At 37.4% G+C, this 23,131-nt stretch overlaps 2 protein-coding genes across 2 annotated transcripts; both read left to right on the forward strand.

Annotated features, from left to right (window-relative positions):
- Positions 1-2,656: 2,656 nt before the first annotated feature.
- On the forward strand, positions 2,657-4,740 carry MONOS_18429 (uncharacterized protein; the record flags this gene model as incomplete). Its single annotated transcript, XM_067871449.1, has 8 exons — positions 2,657-2,667; positions 3,136-3,251; positions 3,338-3,425; positions 3,504-3,623; positions 4,033-4,115; positions 4,198-4,264; positions 4,454-4,557; positions 4,625-4,740. 8 exons carry the CDS (start codon positions 2,657-2,659, stop codon positions 4,738-4,740), a joined length of 705 nt encoding a protein of 234 aa, XP_067718621.1.
- Positions 4,741-19,632: 14,892 nt separating this feature from the next.
- Positions 19,633-21,890, forward strand: MONOS_18430 (uncharacterized protein; the record flags this gene model as incomplete). Its single annotated transcript, XM_067871451.1, has 10 exons — positions 19,633-19,763; positions 20,007-20,186; positions 20,230-20,345; positions 20,429-20,518; positions 20,593-20,712; positions 20,860-20,948; positions 21,058-21,167; positions 21,532-21,635; positions 21,703-21,815; positions 21,864-21,890. 10 exons carry the CDS (start codon positions 19,633-19,635, stop codon positions 21,888-21,890), a joined length of 1,080 nt encoding a protein of 359 aa, XP_067718622.1.
- Between the last annotated feature and the right edge of the window lie 1,241 nt (positions 21,891-23,131).

The following is a 23,131-nucleotide window of genomic DNA, read 5'->3' on the forward strand; positions in this document are numbered from 1 at the left end:
GGATTTTTGACTAAAAATTGATAATTTCAAAAAAAGTTTCTAACTCCAAAAAATAGAAAAAAAGAGGGAAAAATTAAGGAATAAGGAAGAAACAGCCTCGAGGGGTGGGAGCCGCGCGACAAACGCGGCAAAAGGGCGGGGAGCGAAAGCGACCGAACTTTGCCGTGTGGCGCGTCGGCCATTTGGGTGGGACTCTTACCCATCAGAAAAGGCCTTTATTTTCTTTGAAAATAACACCCCTGCGTATCTCTTTTATGACATGCAAATTTGAGGATTTTCAAATTTTCATTGAAAAATTTTGCTGCTCCCCCCCTAAATATTATTAATAAAACAACTTTCTTTTTTATTAACTTTTAACTCTTTTTCTGTGACTTTCGCGAGATGGATGAACATCTGCGCGCAGGAATGATGTGCGCAGATTTCATCCAGCGAGCGCTACAGGAGCAGTAGCGCGAGATGATGTTACCCTGACCTCGCGGTTAGCGAGAAAATTTTGAAAAAAAGGAAAAAAAGTGGTCATTTTCAATGGAGAAAATCGATATTTTTATGTTATTTTTTATAAAAAAAAATACAATATTTTTTCAGTTTCTTGTGAAATGAAATACTCAACAATTATTTTCATTTGATATAATTTCTATTATAATCTGACATGCATTCTTCATGCTGTCATGATTTTTTATTTTTCAAACTTAATATATTTTTTTAAATTTTTTTTGTTTTTTCAGAAATTGATGAAAATTGGAAGAAAGATGTGTAATATGATAATGTGTGATTTGATATAATTATTGTGAGAATATTGATAGTTGTGGTTGAATGATAATGAAAATATAACAATCTGAAATATTAACAAAAATAAGATACTTTTTGTTTGCTCAGAACCAACCATCAATATCAATGTTCTTATATATTATTATTATCTATATTATATCTATTATATTATATATGAAAACCAATTGAATTCAACTATTCTTTGTGATGACATAATTTTTTTAATTTTTTTCAATTTTTAAAATATTTTTTTATCTTAATAACAAAGAAAGAACTTCCAGCAAAAAATTCATATATAATGTAAATATGATATTGCATATTATAGAATTTTTTGATGTTTGTCTATTCAATAATTTTTGAAATAAAAAAATATTTTCATTTTTCTCCTTAAAAACAAATAATATTTAATTTTTTTATTTTTTTGGAACTTTCAATTCATCTCAATTTTTATATCAAATAAATAGTAATCATATAATATCTCTCTGCTATTTTTATTTTTAATATTGAAAGCAATCCTCTTATGAAATTATTTTTTTCCATATTTTTCAATCTTAATTAATATTTTTCTTTTTATTCCATGAACAGATAAATTTGAAAATAATGTTTTATATAGGTTATGAGGGGTGGGGAGTGTGTTGGTGTATAGCAAGATTGGTAACTAACTGTTTTTGAAAAGTCGAATTCTTAACATAGAAAAATGGTTTTGATCTAGATCAAACATTTTTTTAAAAAAATGATATTTAATGAAGAAGTTGGAATTAGTGGTTGATGAAAAGTTACGTATATGGGTAATATTATGAGAGGAATTGATTGATATTAAAATCAGAAATTAATCGATTCAAATTGTGGAATGATATGTTTATTTAATTTTTTCAGTCAAAATTTTGAAAAAGAAATTTTAATATCTCGATAAATAAATTTTTCTAAGTCGTGAGACTTTTCAGGAGTGTTAGTTGGACCATTTGTGAATTTTTGAAGTCATGGTCAAAAATTCGAAAAATGTGAAAAATTGATTTTTTCTGATAAAGTTGAATTTAGCTCCAGTTAGTCAGAAAAAATGAAAAATTGGTGAAAATCGGTTTTTATGAAAGTTGTGATCGAAACTTATGAAAACACAAAAGTTCGGATAATTCGCGAATAGTCCGCTGAATTTTTTTCTCGGGCCAGATTGGTCTGGTTAGCGAGAAAATGTGATATGAAGTTTTTGACTGAAAAAGTGGTGATCTTAGATCAACGACCGAAAAATATGGGGTCTCAGATTCCTTTGATAATTGGCAGGTGGCAAGGTCGTGGGCCCCTTATAAACATACTCGAATCTAAATTTTTTCTACCGAGCGGTTGTGGCAGGGCAGTGCGGACAAGTTGGTGATTTTGACTGAAAAATCGAAAAATATTTTTTTCTCGAAAATTTCAAAGTCGATATAAAATATGATTAGACACATGAATTTGAGTTGTAATGTTGTATATTGGTGATTTTTGGTTGGATACGCTTATTTGTAGTTTCTGAGTTATAAACGAATTTTTGAGTGAAAATGGTCATTTTTGAGGTAAATCGAGTATAACTCCAGAAGTAATGTCAAGATAAATTTACAATTAATATATGATATATGTGCATATAGTGCGGTAATAGCATGCATATGTGTGTTGGTGGCGGGGGTCTGGCAGACGGTCCAAAAAGAAATAAAAATTTTGAAGGTGACTGGGGGTGCCTGGTTGGTGAAGTCACAGAGAGCGAAGGAGAGGCAAGCGGCTGAATCGAAACACATATGACCGGCACAGTAACCCATGCCCGGATGTGGCCAAACGGCGTTTCGATCGGCCCAGTGGTTGGTGAGAAATCCGAGCGGCTAGTTGATTTAAGTTCTGTGATATAAAATCACATAGAAAAATGACTTGGGGGTATTGACTTGGGAGAGCTGTGGAGAGTGAAGGGAAGGCAAGTAATCGGAGTTAGAGGGATATATTGGGGTATGTTAGTGGGGGTAGGATGTGGTGCAATTGCTAAGATATCTGTCCAGTGGTTGTCAAGTAACCATGTCACCAATAATTTTTTATATGAAAAATGAATATTTTCTATGATAATTTTTCTATGTGATATTGACTGCCCGACCTCGAAGTGCCATCTTTTTCGAAAAACTCACAGACTCAATTTGAGTTTGACTGAAAAGGGGTTGAGTGGAGGATATCTGTGGAAGGGCTGATGGGCGGGGCTAGCAAAGGCCACAGGGCAAGTAGCGAGTGAGGCGGGCTTTGTGCTGGGCCTATGGCTGAGCAGGCCCTGTGGCTTGGCCTGGCTCTATTTGACATATACTGTATTTCCCCAGTCAGAAAAAGGTGACTGAGGGTACAATGTTCCGGTGGTTATAGAAACTCAAATGTTGGAGCCAGAGCTCCAGAAACAAAAGTGACAGTGTGCGCACAGACTGTGGCTGCACGCTGGGCAGGGTGCTGCTGGGCGCCTGTGTATCCTTCTGGCTGGGTGGGTCAGACACTCACTTTTTTCACTGGGAAAACAGACTGGAAAACTGCCTTCCAACCCTTGTATCTTTTTATCGGTCATAACTTACAGCTAAGCTGATGTGGGCAGAGTGGGCGTGTGGGCAGTGGCTACAAGGCTGGGTGGTGGGAGTGTGGCTGGGCTGGCTGGCTGAGCGGTGGTGTGAGAAAAAGTGAGTGAAAAATGACTGGGCCAGCCATTGAGGTACCCCTCTCTTTCAACGAACGTATCTCCTCAGGTGTTGGAGGGAGAGCTCCAGAAACAAAAGTGACGGTGCAGCGGGGGACCAGGGCTGTGCAGTGGGCGGGGTCTGGTTTGTGGGCTGTGGGCTGGGCCGGCTGGGTGGGCTGTGCACTGGGTTTTGTTCAGTCACTTTCATTGAAAAAACCTCAAATATGGTAAATGACCCCGGGTGCCCAGACCAGAAAATCCATCTTTTTCGAAAAACTCATAGACTCAACTTTACTACACTCAGGTTTCCTCGATTTTTGTGACTTTTGATACTAGAAATACACTATGAAAATGGGATGTCTGAAAAACCTGCTTTGATACTAAAAAAGTGGAAAATTACACTACACCGATGTTTTCGTGGCGTAGTGTAATAAGGATGAATTTGATACTAGAAATTTGAGCTCCTAGGAAAAGTGACCAAATTACACTACACTTCGAAAACCTCGGCGTAGTGTATTTCGAGGTTTTTGATACTAGAAAATTTTGTCTATGAAATTTCTCTATGAAAAATACACTGTGGACCCCCATGTTCACAGACTCATAGCGCCTCAGGGGCAAGTCAGCGAAACTTCTCGTTGCCATAGAGGGTCTCGCTGCACACTCGCTCTACACAATGGTGGTAATCTCATTAGGCTCAGTTGAGTTGCCCTGAAGTTACACACCAAATACTCATATCTTTCCTATGAAAAACCCTTTCACAGTGATATTTTATGCTATGGACCCTGTATATTCCATGGGTCATAGGGAATTACCTTTAAGAGCTGGAAAGTTCTAGATGCCATAGGGCAAGTGGCTGTGCTCTTGGAGTATCCAACGGTAGTAACATCTTAGCCCTCGGTCTATATGCCTTTTCACTATACTCAATATACTAACATCTTTGAATGAAAAAGGTTCATTTTTCAAAGGGGACCCCTTGGCTTCAACGAGCCATATCTTTTGATCGGTCATAACTTACAGACATGCCAATGGTGCTGTGGGGTGGGCATGCCCTGCAGGTACAATGTGGCACACATTCGGCTGGTGGGCTGTGGCTGGGCCAAGGGCAGTGCCAGAAAAAGTGAGTATTTTCCATTGACTTTTTGAGTGACTTGGACCCCCTCATTGGCTGGCCTGTAGCGAATCACACAGGAATTTGGGAAAGTTCTCGATGCCATAGGGAAACTCGCTCCACACTTGCTCTATCCATTGGTGCTATCGCCATTGCCACTCCTCAACTTCCCTTATATCTATGGTCGATATACTAGTATCCTTCCTATGAAAAACTCCTTTATCAATGAAATCTAGCTGCACACTTGCCATTATTGCATTGAGAGAGACCCCCTTATAGTAGTGCCTCAAGAGTACTGAAGAGCATAGAAAGTTCTAGGACCCCATATGAGCTGTCTCATATCTTTTACTGGTCATAACTTACAGCCAAGCTGATATCACTGCAATGTGACTACACACTGTGCCCACAATATGGCACACATCCAGTGTCTATGCCCTGCCTGTGTAATCCACTGCAGCCATTATACTCACTTTTCATAGGGAAAGTTGACTCAAACCCCTTGTGTTCCTGCCCTTGTAGCTTGCCAGGCTTAAGAGCTGGAAAGTTCTAAATGCCATAGAGGGTCTAGCTCCTCACTCACTCTATCCAACTATCCCACTACTATTCCCACTGCTCTTATCCCCTTTTCACTATACTCAATATACTAACATTTTTGTATGATTTTCCACTTTTTCATATAGGACCCCCTTGTCTTCCAACCCTTGTATCTTTTATCGGTCATAACTTACAGGCTAGCTGATGGTATGAGTTTGTGCGTATGCTCTGCCGCTACGTTTCCCATAGGCATTCCACTCCACTCCTCTGGCTGCTCCAGCAGCAGTGTGAGAAAAAGTGAGGTTTCATAGGGGCATTTCCTATGGAAACATTGAAGAGGCCATAGCGGGCCAGGCTTAAGAGCTGGAAGGCTGGAACAAAAACCAGATGAAAGGCAGCGAGGGCATACACAAGGTGGTGTGGTAGTGGCAAGGCTTTGGTGTGTCCCCATCCCAAGAAACACTATGGAAGGATACTAAAATTTTTCATTGAGTATTTTTCTAGTATCATTTTTGGGCATTTTCACTAGGCCGAGGTTTTCGTGGCGTAGTGTAATTTTGAGATTTTTAGTATCAAAGCAGGTTTTTCGATGAGGTCGTTTTCGTAGTGTAATTCTAGTATGAAAAAGGAAAAAACGCGAAAACCTGGGCGTAGTGTAATTGAGTCTATGAGTTTTTGGAAAAGATGGTGTTCGGGGTGCGGGCTGTCGGGGATTTTTACGGAAGTATACTTAGGGGGACACCCCCGAAAAAATTTTTTTCTGACTTCATTTTTTTCGACAAAAGTTGTCTGGTGAGGATAGTCTGAGCCAGGGCTTATGTGATATGGGGTTAGTATAGAAGTGTGACTTGTATATGAAACTCCATAGGGAAAAAGTGGATTTTGAATGAAAAATTTTGTATAGGGGCTGTCTATTAGACTGAGGCATTGTGTAATAGTGGTCTATTGTATATATATGTATATAGTATTATGTCATATGTATAGCAAATAGGTGGGTAGGCTTTGTATGTTAAGGAAGATAGTATATGGTATTTGAATGGGAATAATATGTATGTGTCTCTTTGAATGAAATACCTTTGCATGATTATACAGAAACTCACTGAGTGTGAAGTATAAATGAAGGTGGTTCAAAAGGGTGGGTTTGTTGGGTCTGATAAGAATGAAAAGCAACATGTGATTGTATATAAGGGCTCACAATACATGTTTTATGAAAACATCTTCTGGTAGCAATGGCTGATCAGATGGGTCGAATAATAAAGTGAGTTGTTTGAATCTTTGAGTCTGATGTGTAAAAATGTTGGATGAAGAGATAAAAATGGCTCTAATAAAATCGATTAGTCTGAAAAGTTGTTGTGAGAGAGTGCTATGCTAGTAGTGAATGTGTGTTGTGAGGCAGTATAGTATATGGTTATGTGGGGTGAAGTAGTTTGAGTTGGATGCAATGAATCCATCTTGGAGAACTGCTTGATTTTAGAAAAGCAACAATGTGGGGATTTGTGTGAAAGTGTTTGGGGTGTTTTGTTCGTGGAAATACATGTATGTTGACTTGTTTGAATATTGTAGAAAAGAGTACTTCATGAAGTCGAGACCTTGTCTATATGTCTGGTGTGGTCGATATGTATATGTGTATATCATTGATTAAGTTCAGATGGATTGTTATTGCACATAGTAACTATTGGGTTTGGTTGCCTAATATGTGGGGTTGGATTTGACTATCGAGAGATAGAATGTGACAATGATGAAATCAAAATGAACAGTTTCTCTGTTTGTTTGAAGACATAAATGTCATGTTTCTATTTGTTGAGAGTATTTGAACTGTTACAATTATTTGCCACTTTTTCAAAAGGTGAAAATATAATTGTAAGTTGCGAATGAAAAATCATATTGTAATGATCTATCAGAGCTTTTTATATTATTATCTTCTTTTGATGATGATGAGAAAAGTGTTTTGATATTGAGATTACATTGTGATAATACAAATATTAATGATTATGATTGGATGGCTCAATAACTATAAAATCAGTTATTAAGTTTATCTGAAAGAAAATAATGTGTTAATATTTGAGAAGGGAAAATATTGTGTCTATTCTTAAAACATCATCATCTTTGTGAATGGTGATGTTTTAATAATTATGACTAAAATACTATATTATGTTGTCTTTAACAAAACAATATGATATATATTATTTTATATTAGAAAAAGACATTAGTTGAATGAAAAATTTTAGTTAATGTTTTTTCTATATATAAATGTATCTGGTCGATTCTGCCAGTAGTCATATGCTTGTCTCAAAGATTAAGCCATGCATGTGTCAGTATAAATAACTTGTATTTATGAAACTGCGAATGGCTCATTACAACAGTTATAATTTATTTGACAATGACAATGTTATATTTTGAATAGAAATATAATTTACTACATGGATAGCCGTAGTAATTCTAGAGCTAATACATGCGAGAATTCATTTTTCTTTTGTTTTTCGGAATGGAAAGAAGGGTGGGTTTGAAAAAGATCCGACTAAGGGTGTTTCAGCAATGAGACACCCTTTGGGGAAGGATTGTATTTATTAGATCGAAAACCATTAGGAATAGTTTAAATGTTTGATTCTATATGGATCAAAAACTTATTTCGGCACATGTTTGAAGCCTCGCAAGGGGTGTAATGATATGTGTCCATTGTGAAAGATAATGGTGATTCATGATAAATGTCGAATTGCCAGGGTGGGTTAAGAGCCCATCGTCTTGGCAATGTGTCATTGAAATTTCTGACCTATCAACTGATGATGGTAGGATAGAGGCCTACCATGGTATTGACGGGTAACGGAGAATTAGGGTTCGATTCCGGAGAGGGAGCCTGAGAGATGGCTACCACTTCCAAGGAAGGCAGCAGGCGCGCAAATTACCCAATCCCAATCAATGACGTATATGGGGAGGTAGTGACAAAAAATAACAAAGCGGGGTATCTAATGGTATTCTGCTATTGGAATGGTTTCAATGTAAATGCTTGAAAGAGAAACAATTAGAGGGCAAGTCTGGTGCCAGCAGCCGCGGTAATTCCAGCTCTAATAGTGTATACTAAAATTGCTGCAGTTAAAAAGCTCGTAGTTGGATTTTGGAGTTTTTAATTGTTCGAGGGGCGAGATGTTTCTCTATACTTAGTCCTGCTTCATTTTTCTTATTAAATTAGCTTTCGGGTTGATTTAATTTGGAAGTGAAGTGATTGGAGGGTATTAATGAGGGGATATTTGAAAATCATGGTATTGTTTTTAATCTTGCATCAAGATTTATTTCTTGTTGTTTGATTGATTCAGTATCTTTCATTTATCTTATGCTTGCCTTGAATTTGAATAACCTCGAATCCCTTTTGGAGAAGTCCTTGTGGCTTTTTCAAAAAAGGGGTAAATGTTTTCGAAATTATTAATATATCACTTAAATGTTGATTTATATTAATCGTTTCTCTTTGTCAAAGAAGAGGAAAATTTCGGAGAGTTTACTTTGAAGAAAATGGAGTGTTCAAAGCAGGCGTTTTTTGTAATGAAAGAAATTCGCTACTGAACACATTAGCATGGAATAATAAAATAAGACACCTGATGTGTTTTAAATTTGATAATGAAAAATAATAAGGAAACTTATTTATTTTTTGTTATCAAACACATTCGAGTCTTAAACAATAAGAAGATTGAACTTGTTCTTTTTTGTTATTGTTTATCGATTTGAGTTTTATTGGTTTTTGAAACAGGTGTAATGATTAAGAGGGACAGTTGGGGGTATCTGTATTGCATAGTCAGAGGTGGAATTCTTGGATTTATGCAAGACAAACAAGTGCGAAAGCATTTACCAAGGATGTTTTCATTAATCAAGAACGAAAGTTAGGGGATCGAAGGCGATCAGAAACCGCTCTAGTCTTAACTATAAACGATGCCAACTAGGGATTGGAGGGAATTTATTTTTTAATTCGCTTTTCCAATTTCTATCTTTCGGGATAGGTGGAATTTATCACAAGAAATTGTGAAGTGAGTTTGCTTTTAAAATTATAACAAAAAATGAAAGAGGTAACTTCGGTTATTTGTCTTTGTTTTTTTGTTTTTAAGCCCCATCAGCACCTTTAGAGAAATCGATTAAGTCTCTGGGTTCTGGGGGAGTATGGTCGCAAGTCTGAAACTTAAAGAAATTGACGGAAGGGCACCACCAGGTGTGGAGCCTGCGGCTTAATTTGACTCAACACGGGGAAACTTACCAGGTCCAGACACGGGAAGGATTGACAGATTGATAGTTCTTTCTTGATTCCGTGGGTGGTGGTGCATGGTCGTTCTTAGTTGGTGGAGTGATTTGTCTGGTTAATTCCGATAACGAACGAGACCTCAACCTGCTAAATAGGGTGATAATTTTGAAAAGTGTCTGTAAGGTGGCTTTCCGATTTTTTTCTTAATAGTTCTCTCTCGGGAGGATTGTTGAGAAAGTCGGGAAGTTGTCTGAGATCTTTTAATGGTTAATATTGAAATATATATTTTGAGATAGCTCATTAAGCTTTCAGGATGAATTTGTTTTGAGCAGTTTCGGCTGTTTGGAAGAAGTTTGTTTTGGAAGTGAGTTATTGAAATTATCATTAAAATATTTCGATATGGATTGTAATTCTCTTTTAGTTAATTAATTTCATCATGGCTCTTCACGGGGTTGTGGTGGAAGGCTAATGGGGCTCTGGATCTATATTCGAACCTACTTAGAGGGACTACCATGGTTGCACATGGGGAAGCATGAGGCAATAACAGGTCTGTGATGCCCTTAGATGTTCTGGGCCGCACGCGCTACACTGATAAAGTCAACAAGTTGTTTTTGGGTGTGTTAAATCAAAAAATAGTGTTTTTATTTCAGGGCTTCTTAATCGGGGCTTTGAAAGGGGATGCTATTTTTAACACATGCAATTCCCTTATCCGAAAGGATTGGGTAATCTTTTGAAACTTTATCGTGATGGGGATTGATCTTTGTAATTTTGGATCATGAACGAGGAATACCTAGTAAGTGCAATTCATCAGATTGCGCTGATTACGTCCCTGCCCTTTGTACACACCGCCCGTCGCTCCTACCGATTGAATGATCAGATGAAATGTCTGGATTGTTGGATCTTGTGAGGGTTTCGATTCTCTAGGATTTAATTAGAAGGACAGTAAATCTTATTATTTAGAGGAAGGAGAAGTCGTAACAAGGTTTCCGTAGGTGAACCTGCGGAAGGATCATTAACGTTTAATTAATAAAATCAAAAACAATACAAATAAATAAATATAAATTTGATGGATGCAATAATTAGATAACGATATTATTATAAATAAAAGTTTTTTTAATTAAAGAAAAATTAAAAACTTTTGGCAGTGGATATCTTGGCTCTTGTATCGATGAAGAACGCAGCAAAGCGCGATAGCTAATGCGAATCGCAGAAATCTACGAGTCATCAAAATTTTGAACGCATATTGCGGTTTCTCAGTTATTTCTATAATTGAGGGACCATGCTTGTTTCAGAATTGGTTATAAATTTATTATAAATCTATTTAAATCAAAAATAGATTTGTTTTATATTATCTGAGATTAAATGATCTTTCAAAGATTATTATAATCTTTAATTATTATTAATAATAATAATTTCTTTTTCAAAAGAAATTTTAATATTAAAATAATATTGAAATATTAATATAAGTTTTAATATTAAATGAACAGTGAGAAAGAAAAGGTTTTATATAATATCAATCTGAAATATCAAGCAAGATTACCCGCTGAACTGAAGCATCTTAATAAGCGGAGGAAAAGAAACTAACGAGGATTCCTTTAGTACCTGCGAGGGAAGAAGGAAAAGCCCAAAGTTAAAATCTTATTATGAGTTAGTTGAGAAGGAAGGCAACTTTTGACTTGGCTGACAATTGATAGAAAGTAATAAGAGTTGTACTTTAAAGATGTAATTTCTCTTGGGGGTCAAACTCTGAGAGATTAATGTCAGTGACGGGAATATGATTTAGAGATCAAAATTTCTATTTTTGTTTTTGGAAAGGAATGCCGGAGAGGGTAATAGCCCCGTTTATATAGTAAAAGTAGATCTCGATTCCTACTGAAGGAAGATGTGGCAGGGTCAAACTTGTCATGGCTTTTTTGGTTTAAATGTCACGGTTGGACATTACAATCATAGAGTCGGGTTGTTTGAGATTGCAACCCTAATTGGGTGGTAAGCTTCATCCAAGGCTAAATATTGACAAGAGACCGATAGCGAACAAGTACCGTGAGGGAAAGATGAAAAGAACTTTGAAAAGAGAATGAAAGTAGTGCTTGAAACTGCCAAAAGGACAAGCGATATAAAATTTAGAAAGTGCAGAGATGTTTTTTATTAATATAATTAAATTATTTTCTTATGGACATGGAATACTAGAGGGTTGGTGTATTGTGGCCTGAGTGACTTGTAAGCTTAACTGTAAAGTCGGGGATACATATGAATAGTAATTTATAATTGTTATTGATATCTGATATAAACCCGTGCTTATAAGGATATAAAAGAAAGGTGTAATAGCCGAACCACTTTGCTCAGGATAGCATCATTTCCCTTCTCTTCATAGTTCCCCTTGGGAATTATGGATGAATGTTAAACATAAGAATGCGGTCAATGGTATTCTATAGTTTTGATAATAACCGAAATCCACATAGGAGGAAAGGTGGGAATAGACATTATTGAATATTGTCAGGTTTTTTATTAAACTTGATGATTTCCTATTCTGTTATAATCCTGAAGCAAGACTTACCTATTGGATTCGATACAGGGATAGAATACTTTGTAATAAGTATCTGAGAATATGGATTGGTTAAAGATATCAGATACGGGATGGAAATATCGAGAATACCAGAGTTTACATATATTAGTTCTGGGATGATATTTTTCAATTTATTCCAAATTTTTAATTAAATCAGATGAGTTGAGAAAGGAAACTTGTTTTCTTTTCATCATATTTGGTTTTTAAAAGATTTGTTTCGATTGGTTAAGCTCGCCTTGATTATATTGAATTAAGAATAAATGGTAATATTGTCTTATTTATTAGTGAACTAATTGATCTTAAATATGGCGATTCTAATATCGATTTCCTATTCCAAATAAGAAGAATTGACTTTGTTGATGCGCTTTATATCGCCCCGTCTTGAAACACGGACCAAGGAGTCTATCAGATATGCGAGTATTCGGGTGGATAAAACCCAGGGATGCGTAATGAAAGTGAAGGGGATTATTTGGAAAGCCCTTAAATGTGAAGGGGTTATTCGCCGAGAGGGTAAATCCTTTTGGTGGAGATCCTGGCAACATTGACCAACCATAAAGTTTTTGTTAAAAGGTAGTTTTTGGGTAAAACTCAGGCTGCTTTTCTTATGGTTTGAGTTATAGCATATCTGCTAGGACCCGAAAGATGGTGAACTATGCCTGAATCAGGGTGAAGTCAGAGGAAACTCTGATGGAAGCTCGTAGCGATACTGACGTGCAACTCGTTCGTCAAATTTGGGTATAGGGGCGAAAGACTCATCGAACCATCTAGTAGCTGGTTCCCTCCGAAGTTTCCCCGGATAGCAGGAGCTTATAATGAAAGAATGTTTTGTCAGGTAAAGCGAATGATTAGAGGTCTTGGAGAAATAATTTCTTCAACCTATTCTCAAACTCTAAATTGGCAAGGTAATCTTTTAGTGTTCTATTGATGAAGCTGGTAAGAAGGCTTGTAGAATGCTATTTTAAGGAGTCTGGACGTGCTGATTGTTTTGGTTTGCATTTTAAGAAAACCCTAAACATCCGTAGGACTCCGGTAGTCTTTATAAGGATTTGTTTTCTACTACTCGAAAAAGTTGTTTGAAAATGCTCTTTGGGCATTAAACTTTGATTAACTAATAAAAAGAAAACCCATATTGATTGAGAAAAATAATAAGCTCTTAGTGGGCCATTTTTGGTAAGCAGAACTGGCGATGCGGGATGAACCGAACGTCATGTTAAAGTGCCTAAATATATGCTCATATAGATACCAGAAAAGGTGTCAATTCATTTTGACAGCAGGACGGTGGCCATGGAAGTTGGTATCCGCTAAGGAGTGTGTAACAACTCACCTGCCGAATGAATTGGCCCTGAAAATGGATGGCGCTGGAGCATATGTAATAGCGATGATACTTATACATGACTAAGCTATGATAGGGAAGTTATAGCTTATGTAGGAGGGCGTGTCGATCAAAAAGGAATAAAAGGTATTTGGGGTGATAGGGAAATTTATTTCTATTAGTCTTGGATATTTTTTAATAAGTTTTGAAGTTTGTATGTGAATACAAATGGAACGGTCGATAGTGCTGATCTTGGTGGTAGTAGCAAATATTCAAATGGGAGGACCTTCCCAAATGGGGTAATACTTTGAAGACTGAAGTGAAGAAAGGTTCCATGTGAATCTCATTGAGACATGGGTTAGTCGATCCTAAGGTATCGGTTAAATACCGTTTGTTTTCTAAAAATATTCTTAACGAAGTCGCAAGATTTTGTTAAGTGTGATATATTTATAGAAATCGAAAGGGAAATAGGTTAATATTCCTATACCGAAATAATAAAGAAAAATTTGGTTTCAAGACTTGTAACAGAGTTTTGGAATAACACTAAAAAATGTGTGGAGAACAAAAGCGGTAACGCAAAGAAGCCTGAACTCATCGGTAAACATCCCGGGAAGAGTTTTCTTTTCTTCTTAACGACTGATGAAGCTATATAATTAATTTATAAGTTATAAGTTACTTGCTATAGCGGTGACCATGAAAACGATTTATTCGGAGAAGTGGTTACCCAGTCGGAAGAGCCCTCAACTAAATAAAAATGCAGTTTAGATACTTCGCAAGAGACCTTTAACTGTATTTGAGGTCTTGTATTTCATTATACAGGGATGCAAGTATTATTTGGTCTGGTGCATGTTTAACGATCCATGAAACTTCAGGGGACTGATATTATTTGTTAGAATTTGATTTTCACACTCGGTCGTACTAATAACCGCAACAGGTCTTCTAGGTGAGTAGCCTCTAGTCAATTAGAAAAAGTAGGTAAGGGAATTCGGCAAAATAGATCCGTAACCTTGGGAAAAGGATTGGCTCTAAGGGTTGAGCCGTTGGGTTCTGGTAATATAAAAGGGAGAAGATGGGGCAACTTGTTTTCTTTCTTTTTGGTTGGGTTTATTGAATGTAATATGGAAAGAGGATTTTTTGAGATGATTTTGATTTGGGGGTCAAACTCCAAATTGAAGTTGTCTTGGAAGGTCAGTTCTGCTGTATGAAAAGATAGATTTTCGACTTTACCAGAAGTGAAGGATTTGTCAGTTGTGATTGAAGTTTTCGGAACACACAAAAACGGAATGGCTTGTGACATGGGGATTGGAATGGCTTATAATTGGCTGGTTGGATAAAGGAAGGAGACTTGTCTTTTTTCTTTGTCTGATTCGGATTCTTTTATAAGGGTTGCAGTTTTTGTGTTGCTTGATTATAACAGTTGCCGTTTCTTTGATCTGGATATCCTTTATTTAATCGAAAGATTGTCCCAATATTTATAGCTAGATTACAGTTGGGTGGCAACATTTGGCTGATAATATTATATGCTATGGCTTTTATTTAAAATAACAACCGACTTAGAACTGGAACGGACAAGGGGAATCCGACTGTTTAATTAAAACACAGCAATGTGATGGCTGGAAAACGGTGTTAACACATTGTGATTTCTGCCCAGTGCTCTGAATGTCAAAGTGAAGAAATTCAATCAAGCGCGGGTAAACGGCGGGAGTAACTATGACTCTCTTAAGGTAGCCAAATGCCTCGTCGGTTAATTTCCGACGCGCATGAATGGATTAACGAGATTCCCACTGTCCCTATCTACTATCTAGCGTACAGCCAAGGGAACGGGCTTGGAAAAATCAGCGGGGAAAGAAGACCCTGTTGAGCTTGACTCTAGTCAGAATCTGTGAAATGATTTAGGAGATGTAGAATAAGCGGGAGATTAAAGAGTTAACGGGAGAAGGGATGATGGGGTTGGTGTTGGGGTCAAACTCAGTGCCAGCTTTTGTTGTTTCTTTTCTTTTCTTTTTCGACCTTGAAATACCGCTGCTTTTATTATTATTTTACTTATTTGATTAAGGAGAGATACGGTTTGATCTAAAAATATGGCTGTTGGGAATGTTATTAGGTTAATATTCTTTTTTGTTTAATGGTCATATTTCAAACTGTAATTCTGGAACTAAACCTTTTCTATGTCTTCATTCTCTGAATGGGGATAAGAAATCCAATAAGATGTTGTTTTCTTTCGTAAGAGAGATCGCATTTTATTGTAGATATGAGGAATAAATGAGCAGATGATGGTGGTTGAAGCGATTTGATCACTGTCGATTATGTCTGTTTGTTAACTAGAATCTCTTTCAAAGACATTTTCTGATGGGGAGTTCGGCTGGGGCGGCACATCTGTTAAACAACAACGCAGGTGTCCTAAGATGAGCTCAGTGAGAACAGAAATCTCACGTAGAACAGAAGGGTAAAAGCTCATTTGATTTGATAATTTTCAGTACGAATGTAAACGGTGAAAGCGTGGCCTACCGATCCTTTGAGTAAAGAGTTAAACTCTTCGAAGCATGAAGCCAGAGGTGTCAGAAAAGTTACCATAGGGATAACTGGCTTGTGGCAGCCAAGCGTTCATAGCGACGTTGCTTTTTGATTCTTCGATGTCGGCTCTTCCTATCATTGCGAAGCAGAATTCGCCAAGTGTTGGATTGTTCACCCACTAACAGGGAACGTGAGCTGGGTTTAGACCGTCGCGAGACAGGTTAGTTTTACCCTACTGATATTATGTAGTATTGTCAAGATGGTAATTCTAGTAAGTACGAGAGGAACCCTAGAATCGTATAATTGGCATTTGCGGTTAGTTGAGAAACTAGTGCCGCGAAGCTACCATACGTTAGATTATGACTGAACGCCTCTAAGTCAGAATCTATTCCAGATCTAGCTAATATGACAATTGAAGGATTATATTGATAATCTCCTGGGCATGCCTTTGTTAAAAAGGGAATAGTGCTTGATAAAAATAGAGATATGGAAATTAAGACCATGGCCATCGAGGATATTTGACAACCCTCCTATCTACGGTCGGCGACGATTGGATAAGGGAAGATCCTGTAATGGGATGTGTGTAAATGGGGTCATATCTTCCAGGTGTGCTGTAGAATAACATATATGACTAAAATATATTGTGATGGGTCTTGTATCTCCTTTAAATGCCTTGTGGATCGAAGTTGGTATATAGACTGAGATTCTATATTATACTGCTTTGCAAGGGAGTAAATTTTAAGGAAATTGTAATATTTTATTTCCAAGTCGAGGATCTTGAAGGATTGGTTGTACCGCCTTTGAAAGATTTGGCCGGAACGGTTGGTCCAATAAAAACATTTGGTAGATGTATATTAAACGGATTTCATTAGTTTGGAATTAAACGTTTCATCTGCTGGACCATTTTTGCCTGGCTATTGTAAAGATAAATGAGAATATTGGTAAAGGGGTCATGCCTGAGAAGGACGGATTAGACGAATCCATGTTATCAGAGGGCTGTGCGTCTCAGAGTGTTTTGTTTGCACGATTTACTGAGGCTTAACTCTGAATATTGTCCACTAATTTATTCTTTTTTTTTTTTGATTAAGTATCTGAAGAAAAAAAAGTCCGTTAAATAACTCTCCCCACAAGTAAATGTTTTAAAATTCATAGATATTCTCTTTTCAGCTTGAAAACGTATGAATGATTGAATATAAAAACATTGAAAAAAAAAACATTAACGACGGATGATTGGAATGCCTTAATAATACCATGGATGAAGTACTACCCCCCAAAAAACAGTTTTTTTATTTTTTGGGAAAGGAAAAAATAAATGGAAATTTGAGGGAATCCAATGTGGGAAAAAGTTTGAATGGATGAAACTTTTTTGAGTCAAAAATTAATAATTTCAAAAAATAAGTTTCTATCCTCCCCTTGAGAAGAACTCCTTCAAAGATATGATGATATTAATCTTATTGTTAATTCATCATTTCATCAAATGGATTTTTGACTAAAAATTACACTTTCAAAAAAGTTTCTGACTTCTAAAAATAGAAAAAAGGAAAAATAAAGGAATAAGGAAGAAACTACCTCGAGGGTGGGGGCCGCGCGACAAACGCGGCAAAAGGGCGGGGAGCGAAAGCGACCGAACTTTGCCGTGTGGCGCGTCGGCCATTTGGGTGGGACTCTTTCCCATCAGAAAAGTGCCTTTATTTTTCTTTGACCCCAACATTGCGTATCTCTTTGTACAAATTTGAGGGTTTTCAAATTTTCATTGAAAAATTTTGCTCCTCCCCCTAAATATTATTAATTTAACTTGTAACTTTGAAAATTTTTAACTCTTTTTCTGTGACTTTCGCGAGATGGATGAACATCTGCGCGCAGGAATGATGTGCGCAGATTTCATCCAGCGAGCGCTACCGGTAGCGCGAGATGATGTTACCCTGACCTCGCGGTTAGCGAGAAAATTTTGAAAAAAAGGAAAAAGTGGTCATTTTCAATGGAGAAAATCGATATTTTTATGTTATTTTTATAAAAAAAATACAATATTTTTGTTTTTGTCAAATGAAATGCTCAAGTTTTATTTTCATTTGATATAATTTCTATTATAATCTGATATGCATTCTTCATGCTGTCATGATTTTTATTTTTTCAAACTTAATATATTTTTTAAATTTTTGTTTTTTGATTTTGATGAAAATTGGAAGAAAGATGTGTAATATGATAATGTGTGATTTGATATAATTATTGTGAGAATATTGATAGTTGTGGTTGAATGATAATGAAAATATAACAATCTGAAATATCAACAAAAATAAGATACTTTTGTTTGCTCAGAACCAACCATCAATATCAATGTTCTTATATATTATTATCATCTATATTATATCTATTATATTATATATTTTCAATTGAATTTTCTATTCTTTGTGATGATATAATTTTTTAATTTTTTTATTTTAAAATATTTTTTATCTCAATAACAAAGAAAGAACTTCCAGCAAAAAATTCATATATAATGTAAATATGATATTGCATATTATATAATTTTTTGGTGTTTGTCTAATAATTTTGAAATAAAAAAATATTTTCATTTTTCACTCTTTTTCGAATAAAATTTAATTTTTTATTTTTTAACTTTCAATTCATCTCAATTTTTATATCAAATAAATAGTAATCATATAATATCTCTCTATTATTTTTATTTTTAATATTGAAAGCAATCCTCTTATGAAATTATTTTTTCCATAATTTTTTATCTTAATTAATATTTTTCTTTTTATTCCATGAACAGATAAATTTGAAAATAATATTTTATATAGGTTATGAGGGGTGGGGAGTGTGTTGGTGTATAGCAAGATTGGTAACTAACTGTTTTTGAGAAGTCGAATTCTTAACATAGAAAAATGGTTTTGATCTAGATCAAACATTTTTTTAAAAAATGATATTTAATGAAGAAGTTGGAATTAGTGGTTGATGAAAAGTTACGTATATGGGTAATAATATGAGAGGAATTGATTGATATTAAAATCAGAAATTAATCGATTCAAATTGTGGAATGATATGTTTATTTAATTTTTTCAGTCAAAATTTTGAAAAATTTTAATATCTCGATAAATAAATTTTTCTAAGTCGTGAGACTTTACAGAAGTGTTAGTTGGACCATTTGTGAATTTTTGAAGTCATGGTCAAAAATTCGAAAAATGTGAATTTTTCATTTTTCTGATTAAGTTGAATTTAGCCCAGTTAGTCAGAAAAAATGAAAAATTGGTGAAAATCGGTTTTTATGAAAGTTGTGATCGAAACTTATGAAAACACAAAAGTTCGGATAATTCGCGAATAGTCCGCTGAATTTTTCTCGGGCCAGATTGGTCTGGTTAGTGAGAAAATGTGATATGAAGTTTTTGACTGAAAAAGTGGTGATCTTAGATCAACGACCGAAAAATATGGGGTCTCAGATTCCTTTGATAATTGGCAGGTGGCAAGGTCGTGGGCCCCTTATAAACATACTCGAATCTAAATTTTTCTACCGAGCGGTTGTGGCAGGGCAGTGCGGACAAGTTGGTGATTTTGACTGAAAAATCGAAAAATATTTTTTTCTCGAAAATTTCAAAGTCGATATAAAATATGATTCTACGGATGAATATGCATTGTAATGTTGTATATTGGTGATTTTTGGTTGGATACGCTTATTTGTAGTTTCTGAGTTATAAACGAATTTTGGAGTGAAAATGGTCATTTTTGAGGTAAATCGAGTATAACTCCAGAAGTAATGGCCAGATAAATTTGATATTAATATATGATATATGTGCATATAGTGCGGTAATAGCATGCATATGTGTGTTGGTGGCGGGGTCTGGCAGGCGGTCCAAAAAGAAATAAAAATTTTGAAGGTGACTGGGGGTGCCTGGTTGGTGAAGTCACAGAGAGCGAAGGAGAGGCAAGCGGCTGAATCGAAACACATATGACCGGCACAGTAACCCATGCCCGGATGTGGCCAAACGGCGTTTCGATCGGCCCAGTGGTTGCTGAGAAATCCGAGCGGCTAGTTGTTTTGAGTTCGGTTCTGAAATCACATAGAAAAATGACTTGGGGGTATTGACTTGGGAGAGCTGTGGAGAGTGAAGGGAGGGCAAGTAATCGGAGTTAGAGGGATATGTTGGGGTATGTTAGTGGGGGTAGGATGTGGTGCAATTGCTAAGATATCTGTCCAGTGGTTGTCAAGTAACCATGTCACCAATAATTTTTTATATGAAAAATGAATATTTTCTATGATAATTTTTCTATGTGATATTGACTGCCCGACCTCGAAGTGCCATCTTTTCGAAAAACTCACAGACTCAATTTGAGTTTGACTGAAAAAGGAGTTGAGTGGAGGATATCTGTGGAAGGGCTGATGGGCAGGGCTGGCAAAGGCCACAGGGCAAGTAGCAGTGAGGCGGGCTTTGTGCTGGGCCTATGGCTGAGCAGGCCCTGTGGCTTGGCCTGGCTCTATTTGACATATACTGTATTTCCCCAGTCAGAAAAGGTGACTGAGGGTACAATGTTCCGGTGGTTATAGAAACTCAGGTGTTGGAGCCAGAGCTCCAGAAACAAAAGTGACAGTGTGCGCACAGACTGTGGCTGCACGCTGGGCAGGGTGCTGCTGGGCGCCTGTGTATCCTTCTGGCTGGGTGGGTCAGACACTCACTTTTTCACTGGGAAAACAGACTGGAAAACCCTTCGTTGGGCTGTATCTTTTTATCGGTCATAACTTACAGCTTGGCTGATGTGGGCAGAGTGGGCGTGTGGGCAGTGGCTACAAGGCTGGGTGGTGGGAGTGTGGCTGGGCTGGCTGGCTGAGCGGTGGTGTGAGAAAAGTGAGTGAAAAATGACTGGGCCAGCCATTGAGGTACCCCCTCTTTCAACGAACGTATCTCCTCAGGTGTTGGAGGGAGAGCTCCAGAAACAAAAGTGACGGTGCAGCGGGGGACCAGGGCTGTGCAGTGGGCAGGGTCTGGTTTGTGGGCTGTGGGCTGGGCCGGCTTGGTGGGCTGTGCACTGGGTTTTGTTCAGTCACTTTCATTGAAAAACCTCAAATATGGTAAATGACCCTGGTGCCCAGACCAGAAAATCCATCTTTTTCGAAAAACTCATAGACTCAACTTTACTACACTCAGGTTTCCTCGATTTTTGTGACTTTTGATACTAGAAATACACTATGAAAATGGAATGTCTGAAAAACCTGCTTTGATACTAAAAGTGGAAAATTACACTACACCGATGTTTTCGTGGCGTAGTGTAATAAGGATGAATTTGATACTAGAAATTTGAGCTCCTAGGAAAAGTGACCAAATTACACTACACTTCGAAAACCTCGGCGTAGTGTATTTGAGGTTTTTGATACTAGAAAATTTTGTCTATGAAATTTCTCTATGAAAAATACACTGTGGACCCCCATGTTCACAGACTCATAGCGCCTCAGGGGCAAGTCAGCGAAACTTCTCGTTGCCATAGAGGGTCTCGCTGCACACTCGCTCTACACAATGGTGGTAATCTCATTAGGCTCAGTTGATTGCCCTGAAGTTACAAGGCAAATACTCATATCTTTCCTATGAAAACCCTTTCTCAATGATATTTTATGCTATGGACCCTGTATATTCCATGGGTCATAGGGAATTACCTTTAAGAGCTGGAAAGTTCTAGATGCCATAGGGCAAGTAGCTGTGCTCTTGGAGTATCCAACGGTAGTAACATCTTAGCCCTCGGTCCATATGCCTTTTCACTATACTCAATATACTGACATCTTTGAATGAAAAAGGTTCATTTTTCATAGGGGACCCCTTGTTCCCACCTCATATCTTTGATCGGTCATAACTTACAGACATGCCAATGGTGCTGTGGGGTGGGCATGCCCTGCAGGTACAATGTGGCACACATTCGGCTGGTGGGCTGTGGCTGGGCCAAGGGCAGTGCCAGAAAAAGTGAGTATTTTCCATTGACTTTTTGAGTGACTTGGACCCCCTCATTGGCTGGCCTGTAGCGAATCACACAGGAATCTGGGAAAGTTCTCGATGCCATAGGGAAACTCGCTCCACACTTGCTCTATCCATTGGTGCTATCGCCATTGAGATCCTCAACTTCCCTATATCTATGGTCGATATACTAGTATCCTTCCTATGAAAAACTCCTTATCAATGAAATTCATTATACTAGGACCCCCTTATGTTTGTTGGATCATAGCTCCACAGGGTTAAGAGCTGGAAAGTTATAAATGTTATAGAGGGTCTAGCTGCACACTGTGCCTAGCCAATGGCAGTATTCCCGTTGGCCTCCTATGTAATCCCTTGCCACCACACTCAATATACTACTATCTTTCCTATGAGAAATTTCATTGAGAGAAAATATTGACTGGGACCCCTTATGTTCCAACCCCTTGTAGTGCCTCAGGCTTGAGAGTGAGACTCGAAAATGTTATAGAGGGTCTAGCTATACTCTCCCTCTATCCAACTGTGCTGCTTGTATTCCCACTACTCCACTTGCCTTGGAGCCATAGGCAAAATACATGAACATAGAAAAGTGACTGACCTCCCCTGTGTTCCCACTCTCATATCTTTTTACTGGTCATAACTTACAGCCAAGCTGATATCACTGCAATGCGACCACACGTGCCTACAATATGGCACACATCCAGTGTCTATGCCCTGCCTGTGTATTTCACTAGCCAGGGTTTTTCATAGGGAAAGTTGACTCAGACCCCCTTGTGTTTCCAGCCCTTGTAGCTTGCCAGGCTTGAGCTGGAAAGCTAAATGCCATAGAGGGTCTAGCTCCTCACTCACTCTATCCAACTATCCCACTGTAATTTCCACTCAACTTATACCCTTTTCACTATACTCAATATACTAACATTTTTGTATGATTTTCCACTTTTTCATATAGGACCCCCTTGTCTTCCAACCTTTATATCTTTTTATCGGTCATAACTTACAGGCTAGCTGATGGTATGAGTTTGTGCGTATGCTCTGCCGCTACGTTTCCATAGGCATTCCACTCCACTCCTCTGGCTGCTCCAGCAGCAGTGTGAGAAAAAGTGAGAGGTTTCATAGGGCATTTCCTATGGAAACATTGAAGAGGCCATAGCGGGCCAGGCTTAAGAGCTGGAAGGCTGGAACAAAAAACCAGATGAAAGGCAGCGAGGGCATACACAAGGTGGTGTGGTAGTGGCAAGGCTTTGGTGTGTCCCATCCCAAGAAACACTATGGAAGGATACTAAAAATTTTTCATTGAGTATTTTTCTAGTATCATTTTGGGCATTTTCACTAGGCCGAGGTTTTTCGTGGCGTAGTGTAATTTTCGAGATTTTATTATCAGCTCAAAGGTTTTCGGTAAAGGGTCGTTTTCGTAGTGTAATTCTAAAGTATGAAAAAGGGAAAAAAACGAAAACCTGGGCGTAGTGTAATGAGTCTGAGTTTTTTGGAAAAGGT

Source organism: Monocercomonoides exilis (genome assembly GCF_001643675.1).
Source record: "Monocercomonoides exilis strain PA203 chromosome Unknown scaffold79-65631, whole genome shotgun sequence".
NCBI classification, from domain to species: Eukaryota; Preaxostyla; order Oxymonadida; family Polymastigidae; genus Monocercomonoides; species Monocercomonoides exilis.